This window comes from Astyanax mexicanus, chromosome 1, assembly GCF_023375975.1.
Source record: "Astyanax mexicanus isolate ESR-SI-001 chromosome 1, AstMex3_surface, whole genome shotgun sequence".
NCBI classification, from domain to species: domain Eukaryota; kingdom Metazoa; phylum Chordata; class Actinopteri; order Characiformes; family Acestrorhamphidae; genus Astyanax; species Astyanax mexicanus.
In genome coordinates, this window is record NC_064408.1 from 22,724,344 (window position 1) to 22,747,838 (window position 23,495).

General features: G+C 35.9%; 1 protein-coding gene across 11 annotated transcripts in view; it reads left to right on the top strand.

Annotated features, from left to right (window-relative positions):
• The window catches only part of fcho2 (FCH and mu domain containing endocytic adaptor 2), an 86,497-nt gene that overhangs the window by 57,102 nt on the left and 5,900 nt on the right, over positions 1-23,495 (top strand). For 2 of the 11 annotated variants that reach the window (XM_049474897.1, XM_049474914.1), the window contains exons 15-28: positions 2,877-2,901; positions 4,801-4,845; positions 5,822-5,867; positions 7,532-7,617; positions 12,383-12,457; positions 14,480-15,004; positions 16,337-16,452; positions 16,802-16,931; positions 18,226-18,285; positions 18,919-19,030; positions 20,090-20,245; positions 21,549-21,681; positions 22,916-23,115; positions 23,227-23,291. In XM_049474897.1, coding sequence (XP_049330854.1) covers positions 2,877-2,901; positions 4,801-4,845; positions 5,822-5,867; positions 7,532-7,617; positions 12,383-12,457; positions 14,480-15,004; positions 16,337-16,452; positions 16,802-16,931; positions 18,226-18,285; positions 18,919-19,030; positions 20,090-20,245; positions 21,549-21,681; positions 22,916-23,115; positions 23,227-23,291 — 1,774 coding nt within the window. The remainder of the gene's footprint in view (positions 1-2,876; positions 2,902-4,800; positions 4,846-5,821; positions 5,868-7,531; positions 7,618-12,382; positions 12,458-14,479; positions 15,005-16,336; positions 16,453-16,801; positions 16,932-18,225; positions 18,286-18,918; positions 19,031-20,089; positions 20,246-21,548; positions 21,682-22,915; positions 23,116-23,226; positions 23,292-23,495) is intronic. The other 9 variants (XM_049474907.1, XM_049474937.1, XM_049474948.1 and 6 more) reach the window with 9 other exon arrangements.

The window sequence follows — 23,495 nt, forward strand, 5'->3', positions numbered from 1 at the left end:
GCAGTTCATATTAAACCTTTAGATACTAAGCCCCGCCCCTCTTATACAGATTGCTTTAGGCACAAGTGTTTTTAAATAAAGCTCAGAATACAGGGTGGCAATTCAGAGTATTGTTTTTCTGTTTTTCATGATAAATAAAACAACATTTTTCAAAATTTAAGAAAATATATAAAAATACACTCACTGACAAAAATAAAATTGCTGTTGCAGTGCAGTTATATCTTATATAAGTGATTTACGGGTGTGGTCAAAACAGACGCTGTGTCCTTCCACCAAATGGCATAAAACTGTTTCCTTATAAAACTGTTGCCCTATAAAAAGGCTCTTAGACTACATCTGGGTAGTGTACCTCTTGGTGAGAGAGGGTTGACTGGTAGACATGCCTCTATGTACCTGTAAGGTTGAAAGTCATTGAGAGGGGCACATCATAGGGTTTAAAAGGTTCATTTTGATGAATTGCCCAATATCTAGGCTGTCCGGCAGCCAGTCGTTGTTGGCTTTATTTGCACTGGTGTCCTAATTGAGGAACCTGGACTGCTCGATTTTTTGTCAATGAGTGTATATTACTTCCCATGCGTTCCTCTTCCCCTTTACTTCTGTCCACAGACCTGCTGTTAGTAGTTGGAATTTTTTTCTTTCCTATTTCCAAAACACAGTCAGCTTATTACATCACCTCTTTCTCTTCCTGTCTCTCTCTCTCTCTCTCTCTCCCTCTCTCTCTCTCTCTCTCTCAGTGTGAATGGATAGAGTGATGTAGAGTTGTGCTTGTCTCGTCAGTGCTCTCAGTCAGGCTGTTTGCTTTTACACACCTCCTCTGCGCTGTGTGTTTGTGTTATTCTGGAGGAATGAACCTGCGTCTTTCAGGGAGTGGTTTTTAATTCCTCCAGTCTCAGGTCTTCACTTTCCACTCAGCTCCAGATGAAGCCAGTAAACACTGAGATTAAACTCTGATTTATATTTACACATTTCTTTAAAAAAAAAAAAAAAGTTTTCCTCTTATTTTTTGTCTTTCTCTCTCCCTCCCTCTCTCTCTCTCTCCCTCCCTCTCCCTCCCTCTCCCTCCCTCTCCCTCCCTCTCTCTCTTTCTCTCTCTCTAACTGTCTCACTCTGACGGATATGTGTAACTGCTGGGTAGTTCAGAAATATAAATAGTAACAAATGCTGTGTCATCTGTTGTGGATTATTGGAAAGCTTTTCTGTCCATTTTTCAATTATTTTGTTTTGTTTCCCTCTTTCTCTTTCTCTCTCTCTGATGTTACTGTATTTGTGTGGTGTTTGGCCTGGGAGCTGTAATTGAACCCATTTGCCACTCCATGCCTGTGGGACCAAATCCTGATTTTTTTTTTGCGTGTGTCCTCTCGTGCCTACAGCTCTATCTGTCCCTGTGGTTTATCGCTTTAGCAGCGCTTCCTCTCCCTGTTTTTAGTTGTTTTTGTTTTGATGGTTTTAGTCTTTCTCCTCAGTCAGGCAGAAAAGCTGTTACAGTACTGTTGAACTGATTGTGGAGTGTAAGACGGTGTGTGTGTGTGTATTACCATCCTTTAAACTTGAATGATATTGTACAAGTTAATTGTAAAACTATATATAATTTTCATCAATCAGATTTATTTTTAAGTCACACGTTAGCCTTTATGATTATATTCGACATCTAATGGCTTATCATATTCGTTTGCTTCAATATTTCCTTTAACACTTTTTCACTACATAGACGTCATGCATTGTACTTCTCCACTGTGGGGGGACCCCACAGAAAACTATGTTAACAAGTTTCAGTAATAAAACTAGTTAACTGCATGCATGGAGGCTTTGTTGTACTATTCCACTCCTATTCCACTCCTTTTTCACTCCTATTCCACTCCTATTCTTCTCCTATTCCTCTCCTATTCCTCTCCTACTCCTCTCCTACTCCTCTCCTACTCCACTCCTACTCCACTCCTATTCCATTCCTATTCCACTCCTATTCCACTCCTATTCCACTCTTATTCCACTCCTTTTTCACTCTTATTTCACTCCTATGACACTCTTATGACACTCCTATTCCACTCCTATTCCACTCCTTTTTCACTCCTTTTTCACTCCTATTCCACTCCTATTCCACTCCTTTTTTATCCTATTCCACTCCTTTTTTATCCTATTCCACTCCTTTTTTGATCCTATTCCACTCCTATTCCACTCCTTTTTTGATCCTATTCCACTCCTATTCCACTCCTTTTTTTGATCCTATTCCACTCCTATTCCACTCCTTTTTTATCCTATTCCACTCCTTTTTTTGATCCTATTCCACTCCTTTTTCACTCCTTTTTCACTCCTATTCCACTCCTATTCCACTCCTATTCCACTTCTAATCTAATCTAATCTATTTTAGTTCTACTGTTGACAGAAACTGTCCACTATTTATTAGCAACATTTGATCTCTTTTGATGGCATCTGGAGTATGAAATAGGGTCAGTTTCCAATCACAGCAGTTATGATTATGGACTTTTTTCCTTTCATTAGAAAATCTTAGTTCAAAATGTTGTTTAGTTCAGTTCTAGGCTTAGTCCCCAACCAGTAAACTGCATCTTTATTAACTTATTAATTATTCACCACACTTTTCCTTTAAAAAGAATCGTATTTGATTAATTAGTAAAGTTTTTGAATTAATCAGAAATTAAGAAGAATTTATATCAGTAATCGGTCAAGGGTACACAAAATACTCTTTCTTTCTCTCTATCTCTTTCTCTCTCCCTCTCTCTCTCTCTCTTTTGTGTGTGTGTGTGTGTGTGTGTGTTCGCAGTGGGAGGGCCGAATGAATGTGGGGACGCAGTTCTTCATGTCCTTCGTTATTTTCATAACTCCTCACTCTCTCATTAATTAATGCCTGTTTTCATTTCCAGGTCCACATGAGGAGGAACCAGTCCAGTGAGTATTCCTCTTCTTCTCTTCTCCCTCCCTTCATCCCTCTATCACTCCTCTAAAGCTTTGGCTCAGGAGAGCGCTTGCCATTTTGACTTCTCTCTTTTCGTTTTTCTTGGCCGAGCTGCTTTTCGCCGAGCCTCTCCTTCATGTTGCTCTAGCGACCCCTCCAAAGCCAACTCATCCCACGAGAAAATAAAGTCTAACCCCCCCTCCCCGTCCCCCCTGCTCCCCCCGTCCTCTCAACAACTCAGTGCTGCCTCCTTAAGTCATGAACAAGATTAATTGCTTAATTGCGTGTTTGTTTTTTCTCTGTGATCATAATTTTACATTTTTTCCAGTAAATTGTGGCTTAAATGGACACAGATGCACATCTGAACATAATGTTTACATTCCAGAAAGGTCTCATATGAAGAGCTGAACCTTTTAAAACCTTCCAGAAAAGGCAAAAAAAAAAATCTGCATGTTCTGTGTCCAAAAAGTAGTGTATGATAGCCTTTAGTTGAAACTTTAATATTTAATAAGAAAAGTATTTATTGTAAGATATGTGTTTTGTGAATATATGTTTTAATACATCTCAGATTGCTAACCTAAAAAAAAGCTTTCTTGAATAAGACCTTTTCATTAATAAGACCTCTTGATAAATAATATAATGAAGTTTAAAGGGGAGCTAAAACTGTACCAGTGCGAGAAACTTCATCTAAACTTCTACCCTGCTCACATTTTTCCTCTATCGCTTTATGTCATAACAAAGTAGTAAGTGATAAATAATTATTAGGGTGGGATATGATATCTACAGTTATTTTTGAGATGTTTAAAATTATAACAGGTATTTTCACCAGGACAATATTTTGCCTTAAACATGTTTTACCTACAAAAATAATACATTTTGCACAATGTGTTAAATATACTTCATTTCAAAAAGTGTTTCAGAGAACCAGTTGAAAAAGAGACTTCACATGTATCAGAGAAGGTGTCAGCTAGTCTTCACCCTTATAGTGTTGGGGCTTTACTCGTGATTAAAGGTGTGAAAAGTATTCACAATCATTACTCTGTAGGTAGAAGTATAGATACTAGGGTTTATAATACTTCTGTAGAAGTTGAAGTATCAACCCAAACTTTTTACTCAAGTAAAAGTGTAAAAGTACTGGTTCAAAACTACTTAAAGTATAAAAGTAAAAGCAGTGTAAGGGGAAAAATGTCATTAAATACAAAATCTTGGGCCACGGCTATTTTTTAAAAAAGTATAATGTTAAAATGTTAATGTTGAAAAAATTGAGATGCACTAGGCTTTCTGTTTTAGATGCATATATATCCATAAAAAATGAATGTATTTTAGTGCAATGCAAATATATTAAGAAAGCTTAGTTGGGACATTTTACCCGAATTCTCTTAAGTTTCTGCATGTATCTTCTTTATTCTAGGCTACATTGGGGAGAAAAAGGGATAAAATACATATTCACTAAAAAAAAAAAAAAAACTTTTAAAAAATAATTTTGTTTATTCAATTTTTTTTGTATGAAAGTTCAATGGTTCTAGTTTAGTCACTTAAATCTTTTTAAATTCAGCAGCAGCAGACGCTCTCCTGATTTAACTTATTAACCAGGTACAGAATGGTAAATACGTAAGTGTTTTGGAAAAATAGATTAATGTACACATTGACAGAAAAAATATAAAAGTTTTTTATTAATATATTGACTAAACAGTTAATTTCCAGATAAACATATTTTTAATATTTCTTAATAAATAAACATTGACCCCATTATGTGTACTATACATTATTCTCATAAACAAAGGACAAAATATCAACTTTATTTTATAAAGGCTTAGTGTTAAAGTTTAAGTATGGATTTATTCCTTTAGAAAATAAAAAAAAATAATTTAACTCGTCTTACATCTACCCAGGGATGTCAGGACTGCACACACAGTCTCCTTTAGACTCGAGGACAGGTAAGTATTAACTAGGGAGGTTAGGTGGTACAAATTGTGTCTTTTAGGTTTGGAATATGTCATGGAAAAGGGTTTTTTCCTAAGGTACAACATTGTCTATAAGTTACTAATAAAACATCTTCTGTTCTGCTTCTTCTTCTTTTGTAATCAAATCTTGTTTAACAGTGTGAAATTGTGGCTGGTTGTAAATTTGAGATGAATCAAAAGTCATTTAAAAGCTGGTCTCAAATACACACTAATGTGGCTAATTGTCTATAGTTTGTCTAAACATTTTCAGAATTTAGTAGCGTATTATTAAGTTTATTAACTGTTAGCAGCATAACAGCGACATTTAACTTTTTGATTAGCTGAGATTACTACAGAAAATATCTTGAAATGTGAAATTGTTTCCTTTCTTGAATTTTAAAAAAGTATTTTTCTTTAAGTACAATCAAATAGTGCTTAATGTAAGTGAAACTGTCTTTCAGTGTAGTCAATTTTAATATAGTCAATGTTGCTGTCATGCAAAGCCCTTATATTTCAATTTTTCAATTTACCATCTGAATCTGGCAGTCATATGGAATGAATATATCAATAGAAAATCTCCAGAATTAAAATTAGAATAAAACATTGAGATCTTCTTTAAATTTGATATTTTGTAAATTTATGACAATAAATACAAATATATCAGTATTGTTGATCATCCAGTCTCCAATCCAAGCATATATTGAATTGTATTGCCTGTGTAGATGCTCTTATCTTAATCTTTATCTTATCCTGTGTGTATTTGAGACGGCAGCTTTAGGCATCAGGTGGTTTTCTTCAGAAAATAAACCTTTTGTGGACAAATTTTGTGAGCTTTTCCTCTTAAAAGAAACAAATCCGAATCAATCAGTTGGTTTTTCCTTCCCTCTGGACTGGACTGTACTGGGTGAAAATTAAACAAATGAAAGAACGATTTGATGCTATTGCTAAATAAATTCCATTTCTTTTCTAGGTGATGAGCTGGGAAGGTCCAGAACACCACAGTCTACGTATAATGAGTAAGACCATGACTTTGTAACCCATCTAACTTTATACATAGCTGTACTAAATGATTATCAAATGTAATAATGGTTGTAATGGTTGTTTTTTTTTGCATTAGGGCTTCTAACTGATTAATACGTAATCTAGAATTATGTGATTTACACAAATTAACTTATATTGTATAACAGTGTTAATTGGCTGTGCCCTCAAAATAACTCAACACACAGCTATTAATGTCTAAACTGCTGGAAAGAATCGTGAATGCACACCCTTATCCCCCCTGTTATGTTCATTTTTCAGGAACAGCAATGGTGTTCCAGGGTCAGTTTGACCCGGTGCATGTTTAATTATCTAAAAGATGTCTGAAACCTAAAGAAATTAAGTAAATATTTAATGGCTAACTCCATTGCTAATATTTAGTGCAATGGTGTTCCTGACCTCTAAAAGGTAATGGTTTAATTAGGATAATTCACTCTGTTTTCATAAAAAATATATATGTTCAAACTTTTTTTTTTATGTTTTACTACTTTATTACTTTTGGAAGACCAACATATAAAACATAATAGTTTTAAATAACATTGAAATCTTTTTTTTTTTTTTTTTTTTTTTTTTTTTAGTTTTAGTTTTAGTAGGGGGTGGTTGCAAATATTTGAGATGAACCATTTTTATATTAAATGTTGATTACACTAATTCAAGCAAGCAAGCATAAAAGTTTCACACTGAAAAAATAAAATACTTTTATTTATCTATTTTTCTTAGATTTTTAAGCTTTTAAATGTGTCAAGAGTGTTAAGTGAAAATGGCCTAATTGTGACCAATGTTTTAATGTTTTCCGTGGCCACCATTACTTTACAGAACTGCCTTAAAGGTCTTATTCCGCCAAAATCCATTTTTTATTGTACTTTGTGAAATACTATAGGTTGTACATGCATGCTGCATATGAAACTGTTTCTCAGCCTCCTTCTTTGTCTGCAGTAGCTAGTAAAAGAAAACCCTCAAAAATATGAGCTGATCAGAGAGACGTTAGGGTGTCGACGTCAACCAGATGATAGAGTATTCCAGGCCTCACCCACTTTGGCTTGGGACCGCCCATAGGCTTTCTAGCCAATCAGAGGCTATATATTTGCATGTAGGAATATTCATAAGAAAGATTCAAAACCTCTCTTTCTCCAGGGATCACTAATTCAGTAATCTAAAGCAGGGCTAAATAGAAACACCTGAGCACTCTTTAGCAAGGCAGTGGTTGTTTTGGAGGTGTGTTTGGGGTCATTGTCATGTTGGAATATTGCTCTGTGTCCCAGTTTCCAAAGGAAGGGGTTTCTTTATTTCTTCTGGAATAGACTTTTATGTTTTATGGATATAATGGCATTAGAACGGAATTTAAGATGCATTAGGTGTTGAAACATTGATGTGATTTTTATTTTATTGCATTAAGCTACAGGTTCACGCCCATTTATTGTATGATAGGTCAATAATGTAATTATCATGACAGGCCTAGTTTTAGTTGCTTATGTGCAGTTGCTGCACTTTCTATGAATAATGTTAAGAGATGATTGGATACTCTGGCTCTGTGTGTATATAGGTAATTTTTGTTAGCATAAGTAAGCGAATGTAGCATCAATTAAAAAGCTTGTGTAATTGCAATAATATTAATATTCCACCCTTTATGTTTATCTACTAGTAGATTGGCCAACAGCGACCTGCTTTCATTGGATCCTTTTGGCCCCAGTGTTGGTGGCTCCGCCTCCTCTGGATTTTCTTCAGCTGGTAAGACAATTTTTACAATTTAAGTCCCAGCTTTGCTAACCAAGCAACACAGGACTACAGCAAGACCACACACTTAACAGCTAACATAATTATTAAGTTAAATAAGCATTTAAAATAATATATACTTTATTGTCAATTAATGTCCATTTTTTATTTGTAGCAATGCTCATGCCATTTTATTTATTATTTTTTGTTACCATATGAGTTTCTATGTGACAATCATACTTTTATGTCTTTGTTTTGTGAAATATTCACAGTTGTATCTGAATGTTAAGTTGCTCTACCTTAATCCTCTATTCCCTGCTAAATTTAAAAGCTTTATTTAAACAAATAGTAGATCTTTCCTACCATGTAAACCCCTGGATGTGTCCTCAGACGGTCCCCATATAGAGGTTACACACACCCACACGCGCACACACACAGGCACCTACTGTACATATAGATAGTAACCCATTCACTCCCCTCCTCCACCCTTCAGCCTGTGTGAGGCTTGTGTCAGGTCTGACCTTATCCATTATTGATGCTGTGTACAGGCTGCTGAAAGTGTCTGGGCTTTTCCTGTCCACAACACTTGCCTCTAGAGAGCTCGCTCAGGCTGCTGTTGTCACGGAAACCCCTACACCCCGCACCGTCTCCACATGCTAGTTTTCTCAATGTACTTTTTTTATTTTTATTTTTTTAAATAACAGAGCCTTTGGCCACTGGGTTACAGTTAAATGTATTTTTTTTATTAATATTTATTTATTTAATGATTTTTTCCTTCTGTTCGCTTTTTTTATTTATTTATTTAACCTTTTTTTGTGACCTAATTTTTGTTTGTGTGAAGAAATTTAAAAAAGGGTTCCTTCAGAATTGAAAGTCAAAGCTCTCTTATTTCAAGAGATTTAGATTTAGAAGTATTAGACACTATGCAGCATTTTTCTGTTTAATGTTTCTCATTGTCTGTACTCTGCTTACCCGTGTTACCCGCTGCTCTTTTCTCTCAGCTGCTCTTTTCTCTCAGCTGCTCTGTGTTTCTCTGCTGCTTTTCCTGTAAAAGGTCTGAGTCTGAGTCTTAGTTATTGACCTTGACTGTTGGAAGGAAGCATAATTGCTTCTGTAAATCATACACAAGTGTATATCTGTAATTGTTGTATATACAGCTCTGGAAAAAAAAGACCACTTAAAAAAAATTATGCGTTTCTTTGATTTTACCAAATTGTAAACCTCTGGAATATAATCAAGAGGAAGATGGATTATCACAAGCCATCAAACCAAGCTGAACTGCTTAAATCTTTGCACCTTGAGTGGCTTAAAGTTATCCAAAAGCAGTGTGTAAGACTGGTGGAAGAGAACATGCCAAGATGTATAAAAACTATGATTAAAAACCAGGGTTATTCCACCAAAACTCTTAAAACTTTATTTTTGTATTATTTGCATTATTTATATCTCATTTTCTGCTAATAAATGCTTTAAATAACAATATTTATATTTGGAATTTGGGAGAAATGTTGTCCGTAGTTGACAACAATGTTAATTTTACTCAAACATCTACCTATAAATAGCAAAATCAGATAAACTGATTCAGAAACTGAAGTGGTCTCTTATTTTTTTTTTTTTTTTAGAGCTCTGCTACAAATTGTCCTATACAGCTTGTATATTCTCACGCAGATCCTGTAGATTTTGTGGTTGGGGTTGCATGTTGATAGCATGTCCAGTAGCATCACGCACATTTTTAACTATGTGTCTCGATGTGTCTGGTCACGCTTTAGCATCTCTATCCTCAAGGCAAAGTCGTGACACGGCAGCAGTATGTGGGTGAGCATTGTCTTGTTGAAATATTACACTGGAGTGTGTTCAGAAAAGGCATTGGGACTTGCCTTATTAATGTAACGTTGGGCTGTCAAAACCCAGACAATCTCTTTATCTTGACGCTGTTTACAGTGCATCCACATGCACAAGTACAGTATGTCCACTTATATATAAATATATTCTGAGGATATTTATGTAGTATTTGTAAGTTATAGTGCCCTGCATTCTTACACACAGACCGAGAGCTAAGCTGACTGTCAAGCTTGTGACCTTGGCTGCAAGGGCCAATCATAATCCACAGTTAATTGGCACCTCTGGAGGTCAGAGGGCGGGGCTTGGGGACCCTGTGTCACAGATGTTGTCAAACATGATCTTGTTGGTGTGTGCTGACCCAGCACGGGAAGCGAAAAGAGCAGCGATGGGAATAAAGGAGGAGGACAGTGGGATAAGAAAAGGAGATACTGGACTTTAGTTTGTTTTAATGTTTTTTTGTCTGTTTCTAATCAAAAATCATTGTCTCACACAGTTTTACCTTCTTGGATAAAACAGGAGGACTGAAAAGTGTCTAGTACATAAGAATTTTTGTGGATGATATATCGTCTTAAACATTATTGCAATGATTGATATTATTGTCATTTTAATAATAATAGAATAACATAGCATAACATAACAAGTTAATTATTCCCTTCTAAAGACAAAACTGTAATATTTTAAATATAAGTTAATTGGTTAGGTTGTTTCAGGTACAGGAAATCTAAATGCTGTCTTTCCAAATTAAGTCTGATTTTGGGAGAGAGAACAAAGACTGATGCTTTTATGCTTTGCATTTAAAATAAAAGTTTATTAAATGGCTTTTTATTAGTTCTGTCAACACAACCATCAGTGCATGCAATTAATCTGTTAACGTTAACAAGCTTGCTCTCGTAAATCATTCTTTTTACAGAGCCTGATGACATATTAGTGGTTATATTTAGGGATGTAATCATTGTTTTACTACTGTTGTTTACCGAAGGTAAATTAGTAATGCTGAAATATGAATTAAATCTCTAAATCTAACTCTTTGTACACCTTCTCTGTCTTTTACTAATTTAAACTAATTTAAAAAGCTACAGAACTACCCTACGATATTGTAATAAAGTATGTTTGTCAGGCCAAAACCACACTACATTATATAAATGTAACTGTAAATGTTATCATTCTTTTAAGTTATTAAAACCACTAATATAAATATGATACTTTTAAATATCCACTATTTAAAGTGCACTTGAGTCAATTGTTATTAATCTAAGAATGTTAATGTGATTTATCAGATCATCGATTGATGCCACAACTTTATATATAAAAAACTTACCAGTGACTAAGATGATGTGCACCCAGAGAGCATCTTTTTGTACGACAGTGGTGCGGTAGAGTCCCTGAATTGACACTGTGGGCCCTATTTTAGTGATCTGTAGCGTATCACTCAATTGCACATTGCGCGGCTGGATTTAGGGCGTGTTGGTGTGCCTTTGTATCGTGAGGCCTTAAAAAATTGCCTTGCGTCGCTCGAAACATACAAAAGACATGTACTAATTTTCTTACTTAATCATGTGTGTTTTGGGCTTAACATGAAATAAAGTTATAAGTGCGGCAGTAGTCATTCCCTTTAAGAGCCAGGTGAGCTCTGACGTTGGTGCGTTCATATATTAGCAGCACAGCGCTTTGTGCGTCTCAGCAGAGTATTTTGACCTGCACTAGCTTAATTTAAGGGAACAGCAATGTTATTCTATTTTTTATTCTGTTTATTGTTAAGTTAGATGTCGGGTTTGCGCTTTGCAGTGCGTCAGTGTGTGTGTGTATAACGAGCGGGGATTTACCTATAGGAATGGACACTGACGATTGACTGTTGTCTAGGTTCATTTCAGTCATTGGCGCACCTGTGTTTTCCGCCGCCAAGAGAGCAACACGCCAGAAATTTACTTTAATACATCTCACTTCCTGACCACCACACTCATCAGTGTAGATTTATTCCTAAACCACACGGGCGCAGTTCTCGGGCTCCTTTATAAAGGCATTTTTTTGCGGCCGCGTCCCAATTCACTAGCCAGGGCAGCGGTCTGCCACAAATTTGATTGGCAGAGGAGAGCATTTAAAGATTTTACACCACACGTGATTGGAAGTTCACTGTGGCGCAGAGCTCACATACCGTAAAGACAAGAAAAGTTCCGGTGCTTTAAATGAACACTGTCAGAATTAAATCCTTCTCAGTAGTTGGGTCCGGTATGGGTCCGTATTGGACAACGTCTGGGTCCGGACCCGGACAGCAGTCTGCAAATATGTGATCCCTGGCCTAGACCATATACACGGTTCTGTTTTATAAAACCACTCCTTGCTGCCCTGCAGAGAACAACAAGTTCAATGTTCAGTTTTACAGTGTTAAATATTTCAGGTCAAGAAAGACTTTCTTTATTTTATATATTTTTTATAAAAACAAGTATTTATGTTTAGTAAAATCAAGAAAGATCAAAATGGTTTTTTTTATTTACAAAATATTTATGTTAAGTAAATTTTTTTATTATTATTAAAAAAAACTTATTTTTTTAGGAAATAGTTCAACTTAATAGAGATAAATTGTTGCTGTTAAAAATGCATTTTCCAATAAAGGGAGTATTGGCAAAACTGGTTATAATGTTTATGTTAAGGCGGCAGGAGGTGGTGTCTGCAGCTGCTAAAAGTAACTAATAAAGTAACTTGTAAAGTAACTTAGTTACTTTTAAAATCAAGTAATCCATAAAGTAACTAAGTTACTTTTTAAAGGAGTAATCAGTAATCAGTAATCGGATTACTTTTTCAAAGTAACTATACCATCATTGGACGCATGGTGTACGATAGGGCCCTGTATGTCTTGGGTCACCTAGTACTACACATTTATTTTGTCATATTATTTTCTTCACTTTGCACTTTTTTTGCTCCTCATGCTCTCTTGTCCCCTCAGACCTGGCCTCTCTCTTCTTTTCACCTTTCTCTCCATCTCCCTCTCTCATGAATGATAAGGTCCCTGAGGACCCAGGTAATGCTGGTGCTAGTGCATCCTGAGTGTATTATTTTATTTTGTAAGTAAAATAAACCTAATTCCTCATAGGCTTGAGCACTAACTGTCCAGCAGCGTGCTGACCTCTGCTAAAAGTAACCTCAGAAGAGATTGCCTGTGTTTCTTTTTTTCCCTCAGTCTCTCCCTAAAGATCCCCATGGTCTCTTAGTTGAGGTCTTGTGCAGTTCAGGGTGTGTGTGAATAAGTGTGTGTGTGTGAGAGAGAGAGAGAGAGTTAAGAGTGTGTGCATGCTTTCTGTTTTAAGCACTCAGAGAGGATAAGCACTCAGCTGTACTCAGCTGAATGTAATGCCATTACATGTCGTGTAGGACCTTTTTAAAAAGTTACGACATTCGGAATCTTCACTGTTAAATTATGCCATGCAGACGCCGTCTTTAAGTTTAGAGGCTTGTTTGCTGCTGCAGCTGCTTTGTGACGGTGTCTGGATTAAATCCAGCACTATAATATGTGTATGACGAGTTCAGTGACAACAAAAATGAATGTGTTACATTGCTTTTTGAGTTAAGTCTATTGCTTTTTAATTAAATATAATGAGTAAACAAAATCTGAAAAGCTTAAACTAAATCCAGGATTGTCCAGATTCTTGGTGAATTATCGGATTCATATTTTTTGATTGTTCTTTAGTAATAATTTTATATTGGAATTGTATATTGTCTGTGTTAAATTTATAAATAAAATACAATAGTATGCTTTTGTCTGCTCCCTTTTCCCCACCCCTTCCCTGCTGTTAAACATTTGTAAAACAAATGAAACGTTGATCACAAAAAAGCATGAACTAAATAAAAATAATTATAAATAATATAAATGTAAAGCAGAAATACTAAGTTATTAGAAGTACAAATAAAATGTAAAAAATATTTAAAATAAGTAAGAGCCATTGGGATCTTTAGAAGGGTTTACAGTGAATTGTAATATAACCTGTAACCTACAGTTTTTTAATACAACTTATGTAACAAGTTTATTAAAAATGTAAAATATAACTTTTATGGATTTCATGGATTTTTAAAATGCATCCAATTTAAAGGAAACGATTCAATGCTTATTTTTTTAAATGTTTAAATGATGTGTACATTAATAATTGTACAGTACAGTATTGATTGTTAATGTGATGTTTGAAAGCTACCTAAAAAGGGTATTCATAACATGATGCATAAACATTTAATGAACCTGTTTAAAAAAATCGTATCATTTAAAGAGATACACCCTTTTGCAGCTATTAAAGACCCTTTACTGGAAGGTTCAACATGCTTGAAGGAGAGTGCTAAGTTCTGTCTGTGTTACATTAGCTAACAGACACATGCTCCAGCTATTATTACTCTGATTGAAGCCAGTATTATTATGTTGGGTAGCGGTGCCTCTCAGAAACCTAGACCATTGCATTTTTGTTATATTATTTGGGAATGATGCTTTATAACACTGGATACATTTAGTTAAAATTATTTTGTTGAGAGTTATTTTACTAGTATATGATGTTCATAAATAGTGCAGTATAAAAAACATCATAGTCAGGTATAAAAAATTGTTATTCAGTATTTATGCATGTGATGTGAAGTCCTTTTGTAGGTCACTTTTTAAGAAAGTGTTAATATTTGTAGTATTTAAATAGTACACTTATTGTTTGGCACACATTCTTAACAATAACCAAATAAAACAAAATAATAGTCTCAAAATAAATATTTATAGAGAAAAAAAAATTGTGTATGTCTACAATCTATATTTTACTGTTTAGCAAACAGCACAACAGGTCCTTCATCCACTACAGTATATTTAAAACTTGATTTTCAATCCTATGAAAAAAAAAATTTATCGAATCCTGCTTGAATTATAAAATTATTTTAATTCAGGCATTGCATTGAATCGTTTCCTATGGTAATGTAATGTAATGTACCCTGTGATGTTCTCTGTAAACCGTGTCCAAGTTTTTTTTTTATTGGTTCACTATTCTACAATGCTCTCTGTTCTTTTTGGCACCCCCTGCAGCAGAGGTGCATCAGCAGGAGCTTTTGTCTCCGCCCACTGATCGTCCTGAATCCAACGCAAAGGCTTTTGACACTTCCTTACCTTCCAATCCTCCCGTTCCTCCTTCCTCAACCTCCCCTCCACACCCTGCCCTGCCCTCTCCTCCCACCGCCTCCCCCTGGGACGCCCCGGACGAGCCCTCCTCTCCCCCAGCTCCCACAGCTCCACACCAAACTATCAGTATCCTACCAAACCTTCCTCCAAGCCTGGAGAACATCACATCCCACAAGCCCCCTCTCAGTGCTCCCGCCACTGGCACAGACGCACTGCCCTCCTGGACTCAGAGCCAGTGGGTGGCCTTTAACGACGACTTCCTGCCCCTCCGCGGGCCGTCCCGTTTACCGCCGAGACCTCAGTCCGTCCCCGTACCCCAGCAGGCCAAGCTCCTTTTCAGCCAGGCTACAGACACCTTCTCTAAAAAGGAGAGCGCCCCCTGTTGGACGGAGGACCGCGTCACACCACCATCAGCTAGCAGCTCACAGGATGGTAATACTGGCCCTGAGCATATAACTTGGGTCTCCAAGAGAAATGCATTTTGCATGACAGTGTGAAATATTTAAGCTGTATTCACTAAACTGAACTATATTTTTGCTTAATTTTCTTTGATTTTACTCTTTCTTTTTTGACTGCTGTAATATTTTGCTTTGTTTATTTAAGTTGTGCTTTTTTGGCATATTGTTTTTCACTGGCATTTTCACTGATAACTATTTATAGGTATATTGTCATTAAGAGCACAAATATTGTAATGGTCAAAAAAATGGAAAAAAATGCTGTGCTTTTAGACCTCAAATAATGCAAAGAAACCAAAATGATTTAAAAAACAACACAAATACTAATGTTTTAATTCAGTGGAATAACAAAGTAAAGTATTTATGCGTCTTGTCATGCTCTCCACCAGTCTTTCACACTGCTTTTGGGTGACCATATGCCACTCCTGTCACAAGAATTCGAACAGTTCAGATCTGCTAATATGGCAAACTGATCATTTTTACAGTGTTCTCTTAATTTGTTTCCAGATAAAAAACTATTTTTACAACCGTTTAACTGTAAATTACACAGTTAAATGGATCATCCAGTCAAACTGGCACAAATGGAACAACAGATGTCACTGAAATTGTACCCCAAAGGGTATCTTCAGTATATTTTTAGTTAGGGGACATGTTTGTACTATACTCCTTTACTTACACGTCTTGAATCTTAAGTCTTAAATACGTTTTTCTTTACTTTTAAGAGACTGTAAATACTTTTACAGTATTTTCTGACCGTGTGAAACACAGATGCTTTGCATATCTTTACTACCATAAATGGCGTTGTTTCATGTCCATTTTATTTATATAATATATTTTTTATGTAATCACCATGCAATGATTAGCCCTGATTTCATAACTAAATATAGTCCAATTTTGGTTTCACTGATTGCATTGAAGGCAAATGTAGCCATTCAGCGGGAGTATATATTTTTTGTTTGTTTGTTTGTAATTGTTTTCTGTTTTGCCAACTAATTATGATTGTATATTATTATGTTTTCTTTAATTTGCCTGCTTTTTGCACTTTTGGTTGTTTCTTTTCTTCTTTATACATTAAATGTAATGCCTTTATATTGTGGTTTTGCATGTTTGTGTGTAAGGTTGTATACATGCCTGTTTGTATGGTAAGCTGCAGTATGTGAGGTATGGGATCTGGTCTAAAGCATGGTGATCTGTGTCATATAAGGTTTACATGGTAATGTAAAGTTTTGCCTGTTTGATGGTCGTTTGATACTTTGTTATTAAATTCCAGCATCTTCCATAATGTAAATACCGTGTCTGTGTTCCACAGTTCCAGCTCCTAACAGACCCACCACCCCTCTCGGTGCTGCAACCATAGTGCCACCCCCTCGTCCCTCATCACGACCCAAACTGGGTGCTGGCAAACTGAGCGGCATCAACGAGATTGTGAGTACTCTATCTAATACTTCCGTTTGAGAAAGACCTTTATTTTACAAAAATGGTGTCCTGTGCAAGGTAAATATATATATATATCAATATATATATATATATATATATGTAGTTTAAAGCATCAGATAGGGGGTTTATTTTAAAAAACACTGCATGATAAAAATGCAAGGAAACCACAGTTAGTTTAAAGCTGATTGGATGTAAAAAAGTAATAAGAATTGCATACATTCATGTCTACATTTAGAAGGTCGTCTGCAGTGACGTGCCCCAATAAAAATATCACTTTTAATAAGTTTCAAAGTATAAATATCTGACTGGTATTAACTGATCAAAAATCTCTCATAAGGGGCGGCCGTTTAGTCCTCCCAAGGTGACCAACTCCAGTCCTCCTCCTGCTGCTCCTCTGGCACGAGCTGAGAGCTCCTCGTCTTTGAGCTCCAACACCTCCCTCAGTGCCAGCAACACACCTACTGTCGGTGAGAAACACCGTCACACGCCGTCACTAACACTCACAACAGCATGTACTGTACTGCAGTGTAGTAGAGGGTGTAATATAGCTGTCGTAACATTTGTGAACACAAATGGCTAGATCATTATAAGCATCATAAATTCTGTCATTAAAAGTCATAATTTTTGGACATATCCATGCTTTACCAACAATTAATATTCCGTTCACAACTGCTGTTGTGAAATTGGACACACTTTACAAAATGTTGTCAAAAATACCATCCAACCTACTGAGTTAACAGCACCCTAGATAAATAGGTCATCTAAATGTTTCACATAGTATTTTGGTTTAACATTTTTGAGTCCTTTATATTCTGGATGACTTTATTAAGTATTCATTTACAATGTAGGCGGGAATAAGAAAAAAACAATGAATGAGAAGGTGCGTTCAAACTTTTGACTGGTTCTGTATATCATTCTTTGTGAAGGGTTTAAAAGTACAAAACTTTTAATAGTGTTATCAATGATCCCTTTCCTATCTATTTTTGTTTTTTTCTGTTTATGTTACTTCATACATAAAACACAATAATGCCCAGTAGCAAAGAAAGTACAAAACAAAATTCTGTCTATAGCTCTATCTGGATGGGATTAGTTTCTTAGAGGGTCCTGGGGTAATTTTCTCTTTTATGGGGGGGTCCTCTGTAATTTTATTCCCGCCCGGAACGACCATGTACGTGTTTTTCTCAGGCGTCCTCTGAGAAAATTACAGGCTGAATTATCTACTGTTTTACACTGAACTCTGTGCTCCTCCAGTAATTTTAGTCCCATGCGGATCCACATCTCTGAGTTTTGTCACCTCGCATTTAATAAAATAGCTATTTATCCACTGCCATGGACTGTAATTACACTTTGGGCACAGGTCCTTGTGAACACAACAGTGAGTGGAAATGGAGGAGCTTCTGAACGCGATGTCATGTGACGGAGAAAGCTTAAAAACTCACTGATCCTCCTTTTTTTTTTTTTCAATTGCAGTCCGGATGCAAGAATTTTATCACTACGGTAGAAGTGTGAAACATTTTCACAGACGTTCCCCTGAGAAACTAATCCTGTGCGGATAGAGCTTTAGAATATTATCATGCTCTAAATGTAGGATTTTTGCCAAAAGCTCTGGTTGAATGGTATTTTTGTTGTTTTTGATTTCTCCTGTAAATGTTTTCATCATGCTTTCCATCCTCCATTCTCACTCTTCATCTGTGGGTTGTGGTATTGCTCCCCCCCTTCCCCTCCCCTGTTTGTGGATTTCCTCTTTGGTTGGGCTGTAAGAGGACGATGTGTTTGTGGGGAAACTGCCCACCTTTGAGAAGAGGTGTGAAACTCCAGCAGGTAAAGTGCATCAGACAGGAATGATAACCTGCCTCGGAGGTGTTCTTAACCTACTAACCGACTCCCCTGATTGGTCAGCCAGTTCATGTGACCTGTGTTGGGAGGATCCTACATCGTCTCATTCACTAAACCCCGCCTCCTTTCAAATCTCTTTTCAAACCTGCTTGCTTTGTGTTTAACTGCATTTTTGGTTGCTAGCATGATATAAATGTCTTTCTTATTTTGTGTGATTTAAAAAAAATAAGCAAGAGGAATGTATTTATTATATATGTAAGTCTATTAAAATATATTTTGATTAAAATTCATGCAGAGAAACAATTTATTTTGGTACAATGACTCATTTGAGATTTTGTTGATTTTGTAAGTGACACAATAAGTGTGCATGTTTTGATGCACGATCACCAAATTTCATATAAAAAAGAAGATGTGGCCTTTTGTACATTGTCATGTGTTTCCAAATTTTCCTAATGTATAGAAATTATGCTCTAAAATGTGCCTAAATTCATGTTTTTATGTATGTTTCGTGTGGTTATTTTCACCTAAACTTGTACCAGGGGTGATGAAATATCAGTTAATTCAGTTTTGTTATGGTTTACCTTTGCTTTAAACTTTCTTTCTTTTCCGCTCTCACAGGAACATCTCGTGGGCCCAGTCCAGTGACCTTAGCTTCCCAGGATGCATTGCCTATAGCTGTGGCCTTCACTGAGTCTGTTAATGCCTACTTCAAAGGAGCTGATCCGAGCAAGTGAGTTTCGCATGACCTGCCCTGGAAACGACCAGGCTGGACACATTCTAGAAGGCAGACTCAACATGTGAATGAACCTGACCTTAACTTCAAACACACTTTCATACATCACAGATTTGTGGCATCTGTAAGCAGCTGAGAACTGAATTCATATAAGGGATCTCATTATGTGGCCTGTAAATGCGATATAAAGGGAATACAGTGATCTGGATGCCTAAAGACTGGTTCAGAACTGCCATGTGGTCAGAACCTTGCAGGACTGTTAAGTCCATGTAAAGGTCATACCGACAAAAATGTTTTTATATATGTTATATATATTTATATGTACATAGTGGTGTGAAAAAGTTTTGGGCCCTAACATATTTCTTTAGTTTTTGCATAGTTGCCATAACTTAAATTTTTCAGATTTTCAAACAATCTTTAATATCAGACAAATATAACCTCAGTAAATAATAAAAGCACTCTTTAAATGATTATTTCCTTTATTAAGGTAAAAAACACTCAAAAACATTCCTGCCCTTTGTGGAAAAAAAATAACTGTGGTTAATCACACTTTTTGGAAAGCTAAGTTCAATTTTACCAACCACAACCAGGTGTGGTAAAAGTAATACATAATTTCAGAAAAAGAACATTCTACTAAAAGTAAAACATGGTGGTGGTGGTAGTGTAATGGTCTGGGACTGCTTTGCTGCTTCATGGCCTTGATAACCTGCTTAAAAAGCTGGAACCAGAAACTCTGTCGTTTACCAGACAATCCTGAAGGAGAGTGTCCTCCCATATGTTTGTCATCTCAAGCTCAAGCGTGCTTGGGTTCTGCTGCAGGACGATGATCTAAAGCACTCAAACAAGTCCACATCTAAATGGCTTTAAAAAAATAAATAAATAAATAAATGAAGACATATTTATGTTTCATCTTTTTTAATTTATTTCCTAAAATGGCATTTAAAAGAACTGAATCAGATCAGCAATCTTGATTATGTCATAACATCCTTAACAACTGGAATCATATCTGTAGGGGAAGTGAAGATTTGATCACCCCTCTGTGTGTTTGTGTTTTAGATGTATAGTGAAGATCACCGGAGACATGACACTGTCCTTCCCCAGCGGCATCATCAAGATCTTCACGTCCAGCCCCTCCCCTGCAGTGCTCAGCTTCAAACTAAAAAACACCAGCAAACTGGAGCAGATCTTACCAAACCAGCATCTATTACACAGGTACACGCATGCACATGTTTGAAGAATGAAGAATTAATTCCTCTAGCTAAACATACATATAAATTATACAATTGATAAAGGATAATAAACACGACAAACAGTATTGTGTTTGTCGTGAATTGGGGTGTGCCATATTATATCATACACGCAATAATATCACTTAGAATTTTTACGTAATAAAAACCTACATTTGGTGATATTGTAATATTCTTAAAAGCAGTTTATTTATTCTATTATTGCTATTCACAGGAATTACTTTTAATAGTTTGTTTGCTGTGTATATTCACTTAATATGCTACACTTTAGTTTTGTGGAAGATTGTTGGTGTTGCATTACTTTGTTTTTGCTACATTTTTAATTTTATTACGCTGTTATTGTTTTATACAGATTTATTTTGTTGCAGTAGTATACTCTTAAAGTTAATTGGATAAAAGGATTTGAAGGATGTATGACCACAAACTACTGATAATGAATAGCAAGAAGAAAGCTGATAACATAATCCAAACAAAATAAAACAGCCCAGAAAGTGTTTATAAGAGATTCCAATTTATAAGATTTCTAATCAAACTGTGACTGAATAAAATAAATATTAACATATGCCAAATATAACAGATTTTAATAATTAAGTGGAAATTATATTGGTTTTCCTGTATTATTTCCCATGGAGTGTTAATAAGCATTTATTTTTGGGCGCCGAGTGGTCCAGCAGGCTAAGCGCTGTTGGTTGGGTAATTGACTTTGTAAATTGGGGGAGAAAATGGGAAAAAAAAATAGAAATTATATAAAAAAAAAATTTAAAAATTAAAAAAACATGGATTTTAGTAGGTGTGTATGTCATATAATAGCCTTAAAGGCCCAATTGTGCTTGACTTTAATTGCCTCTTATTAAACTCTAGTATATATAATATTTTTATTAGTGGCAGTCTAAAAAAAAAAAAAAGAATAGTATGTTTAATGGTAATTTTGTAGAACATTTAATTGATGGTTGTGTTAAGCCATAGGCATATTGTTAGATATAGGTCACATGACCTAAATCATGTAACAGTGGACTGCAGATGAATTCCTCTCTCTTTCTCTCTCAAATGGAAGTCTTTTGTTGTTTGGCTCTTTTGTTTGAGCTCCGTCCGGCAGCTAATGCAGTCCAGACATGGCTGTTTGGATCAGAAGGGAAATATAATTGAATGTAATTTAATAAACGGGCGTCTGGAAGACGGGTCAGTTGTTTTGTGAAGCTGCAGTGACACACAGCCAACAGCAGCTATGAATTATTGAGTGTGTGTGCCTGTGTGTATCTCTCGTACAGCGACTCCTCCCAGAGCGACACCGACACCCGGGACTTCTGGCTGAACATGCCTGCGCTGACGGCGTACCTCAGGAAAAACTCAGAGCAGAACCCCACGTCCTCCTACTACAACGTGGACGTCCTCAAGTATCAGGTCTGTACTGTAGTGCTGCACTCAATGGAGTAGGCCCAGGCCCATATGAACATTGCCATTGATATTGATATTGATTAATCTAATATAATATTCACCTGTATGGTGGGAAACCATGTTTAAAGATCACACAGATTCCAGTAGTTTAGTTCCAGTTAAAGGCTGCTCTCCTGAGTGATGATTGATATGATTGATAGAACTGATGATATGATATCAGCTGTGAATCCTCAGAGGTCACATTCCATAAACACAAATGGCAGAAAGTCATAAATAATATAAATATTGTACTGCAGGAGGGTGGAGCTTCACAGCAGGGTAAAGTGAAGTTTGGATGCATTGTTAAATTTTTAAACCGTGAGCATGTTTTGTTTGTACAAGTCTATTAGTTCAGTGTTGTAGAGCAGAAGGCAAAGCTTTACGTCATTCCTCATTCAGTGGTTTTATTGATATACAGCTCTGGAAAAAAAAGAGACCACTTATTAAAAATGATTAATTTATTTGATTTATTAAATCAAAAACTTCTGGAATATAATCAAGAGGAAGCTGGATGATCACAAGCCATCAAACCAAGCTGATCTACCTGAACTTTTACACCAGGAGTGGCATAAAGTTATACAAAAGCAGTGTGTAAGACTGGTGGAGGAGAAGATGCATTCATTAAATAAACTGTGATTAAAAACTAGGGTTATTCCATAAATATTGATTTCTGAACTCTTAAAACTTTATAAATATGAATTTATTTTCTTTGCATTATTTGAGGTCTGAAAGCTCTGCATCTTTATTATTTCAGTGATTTCTCATTTTCTGCAAATAAATCCTCTAAATGACTATATTTAATCAAACATATATTTATAAATAGCAAAATTAGAGAAACTAATTCAGAATCTGAAGTGGTCTCTTAATTTTTTCCAGAGCTGTATATATTTTTATATTTCTTTCAAGTTTATTTACATAATCTTCATCCAGTACATAATGATTGGATGCATTTTGTGTTATGTTTTTCATTAACATGTGACTTACTTTTCTCATAATCCTTTAAGATTATCTTGAAGGTAAACAGCACTATTTACAATTGTATCTTTTTATCCTTAAAATTTGATTGAGTCAATTATCATTATTCAGCATCATCAATATTGACCTAGCAGGAAGGGTTGTGTAGCTTTTTCTTGTTATGAAGGTCACGCTCTCTCCAGTTCTTCATTACACTTATTTATTCATCTTCATGTTTTTTACTCAGGTGTGCTCTAACGGAATTCAGTCGACGCCGCTGAACCTGGCAGTGTACTGGAAGTGTGGGCCCACCACCACTGACCTGCGTGTGGACTATCGCTACAACCCGGAGGCCATGCAGCCGCATGGACCACTCTCCAGCGTGCAGGTCTTAGTGCCGGTCAACGGCGGCGTCACCAACATGCAGTCAATCCCTAACGCCATCTGGTGAGTGGGAGGATAACACAGCAATATGATGTGTGTTTTATATCTTAATGAAAATTGTAATAAGTCTTTCTATAGAGGTTTGAATGGCTTTATTTTTTCTTTTAATACCAGGAATGCAGACCAGAACAAGTCATTATGGAAGCTGAATGACATCTCTGAGAAGTCTGAAAATGAAGGTATTTCAAAATCAAATCATTGTAATTTACTGTTCTGTGTGAAAAAGAAAAAAAATAAGCTGCTAGTTTCTTTCTAATGTGTATTTGGCTCCTGTTCGGCAGTCAGATATGGAAGGAGGTGATGGAGAGAGAAGATGGTAAAAGCTTTGGTTGGTTTAGCTCAACTCGGTTAGATTATAGCCTACAGCAGATCCAGTCTTGGTT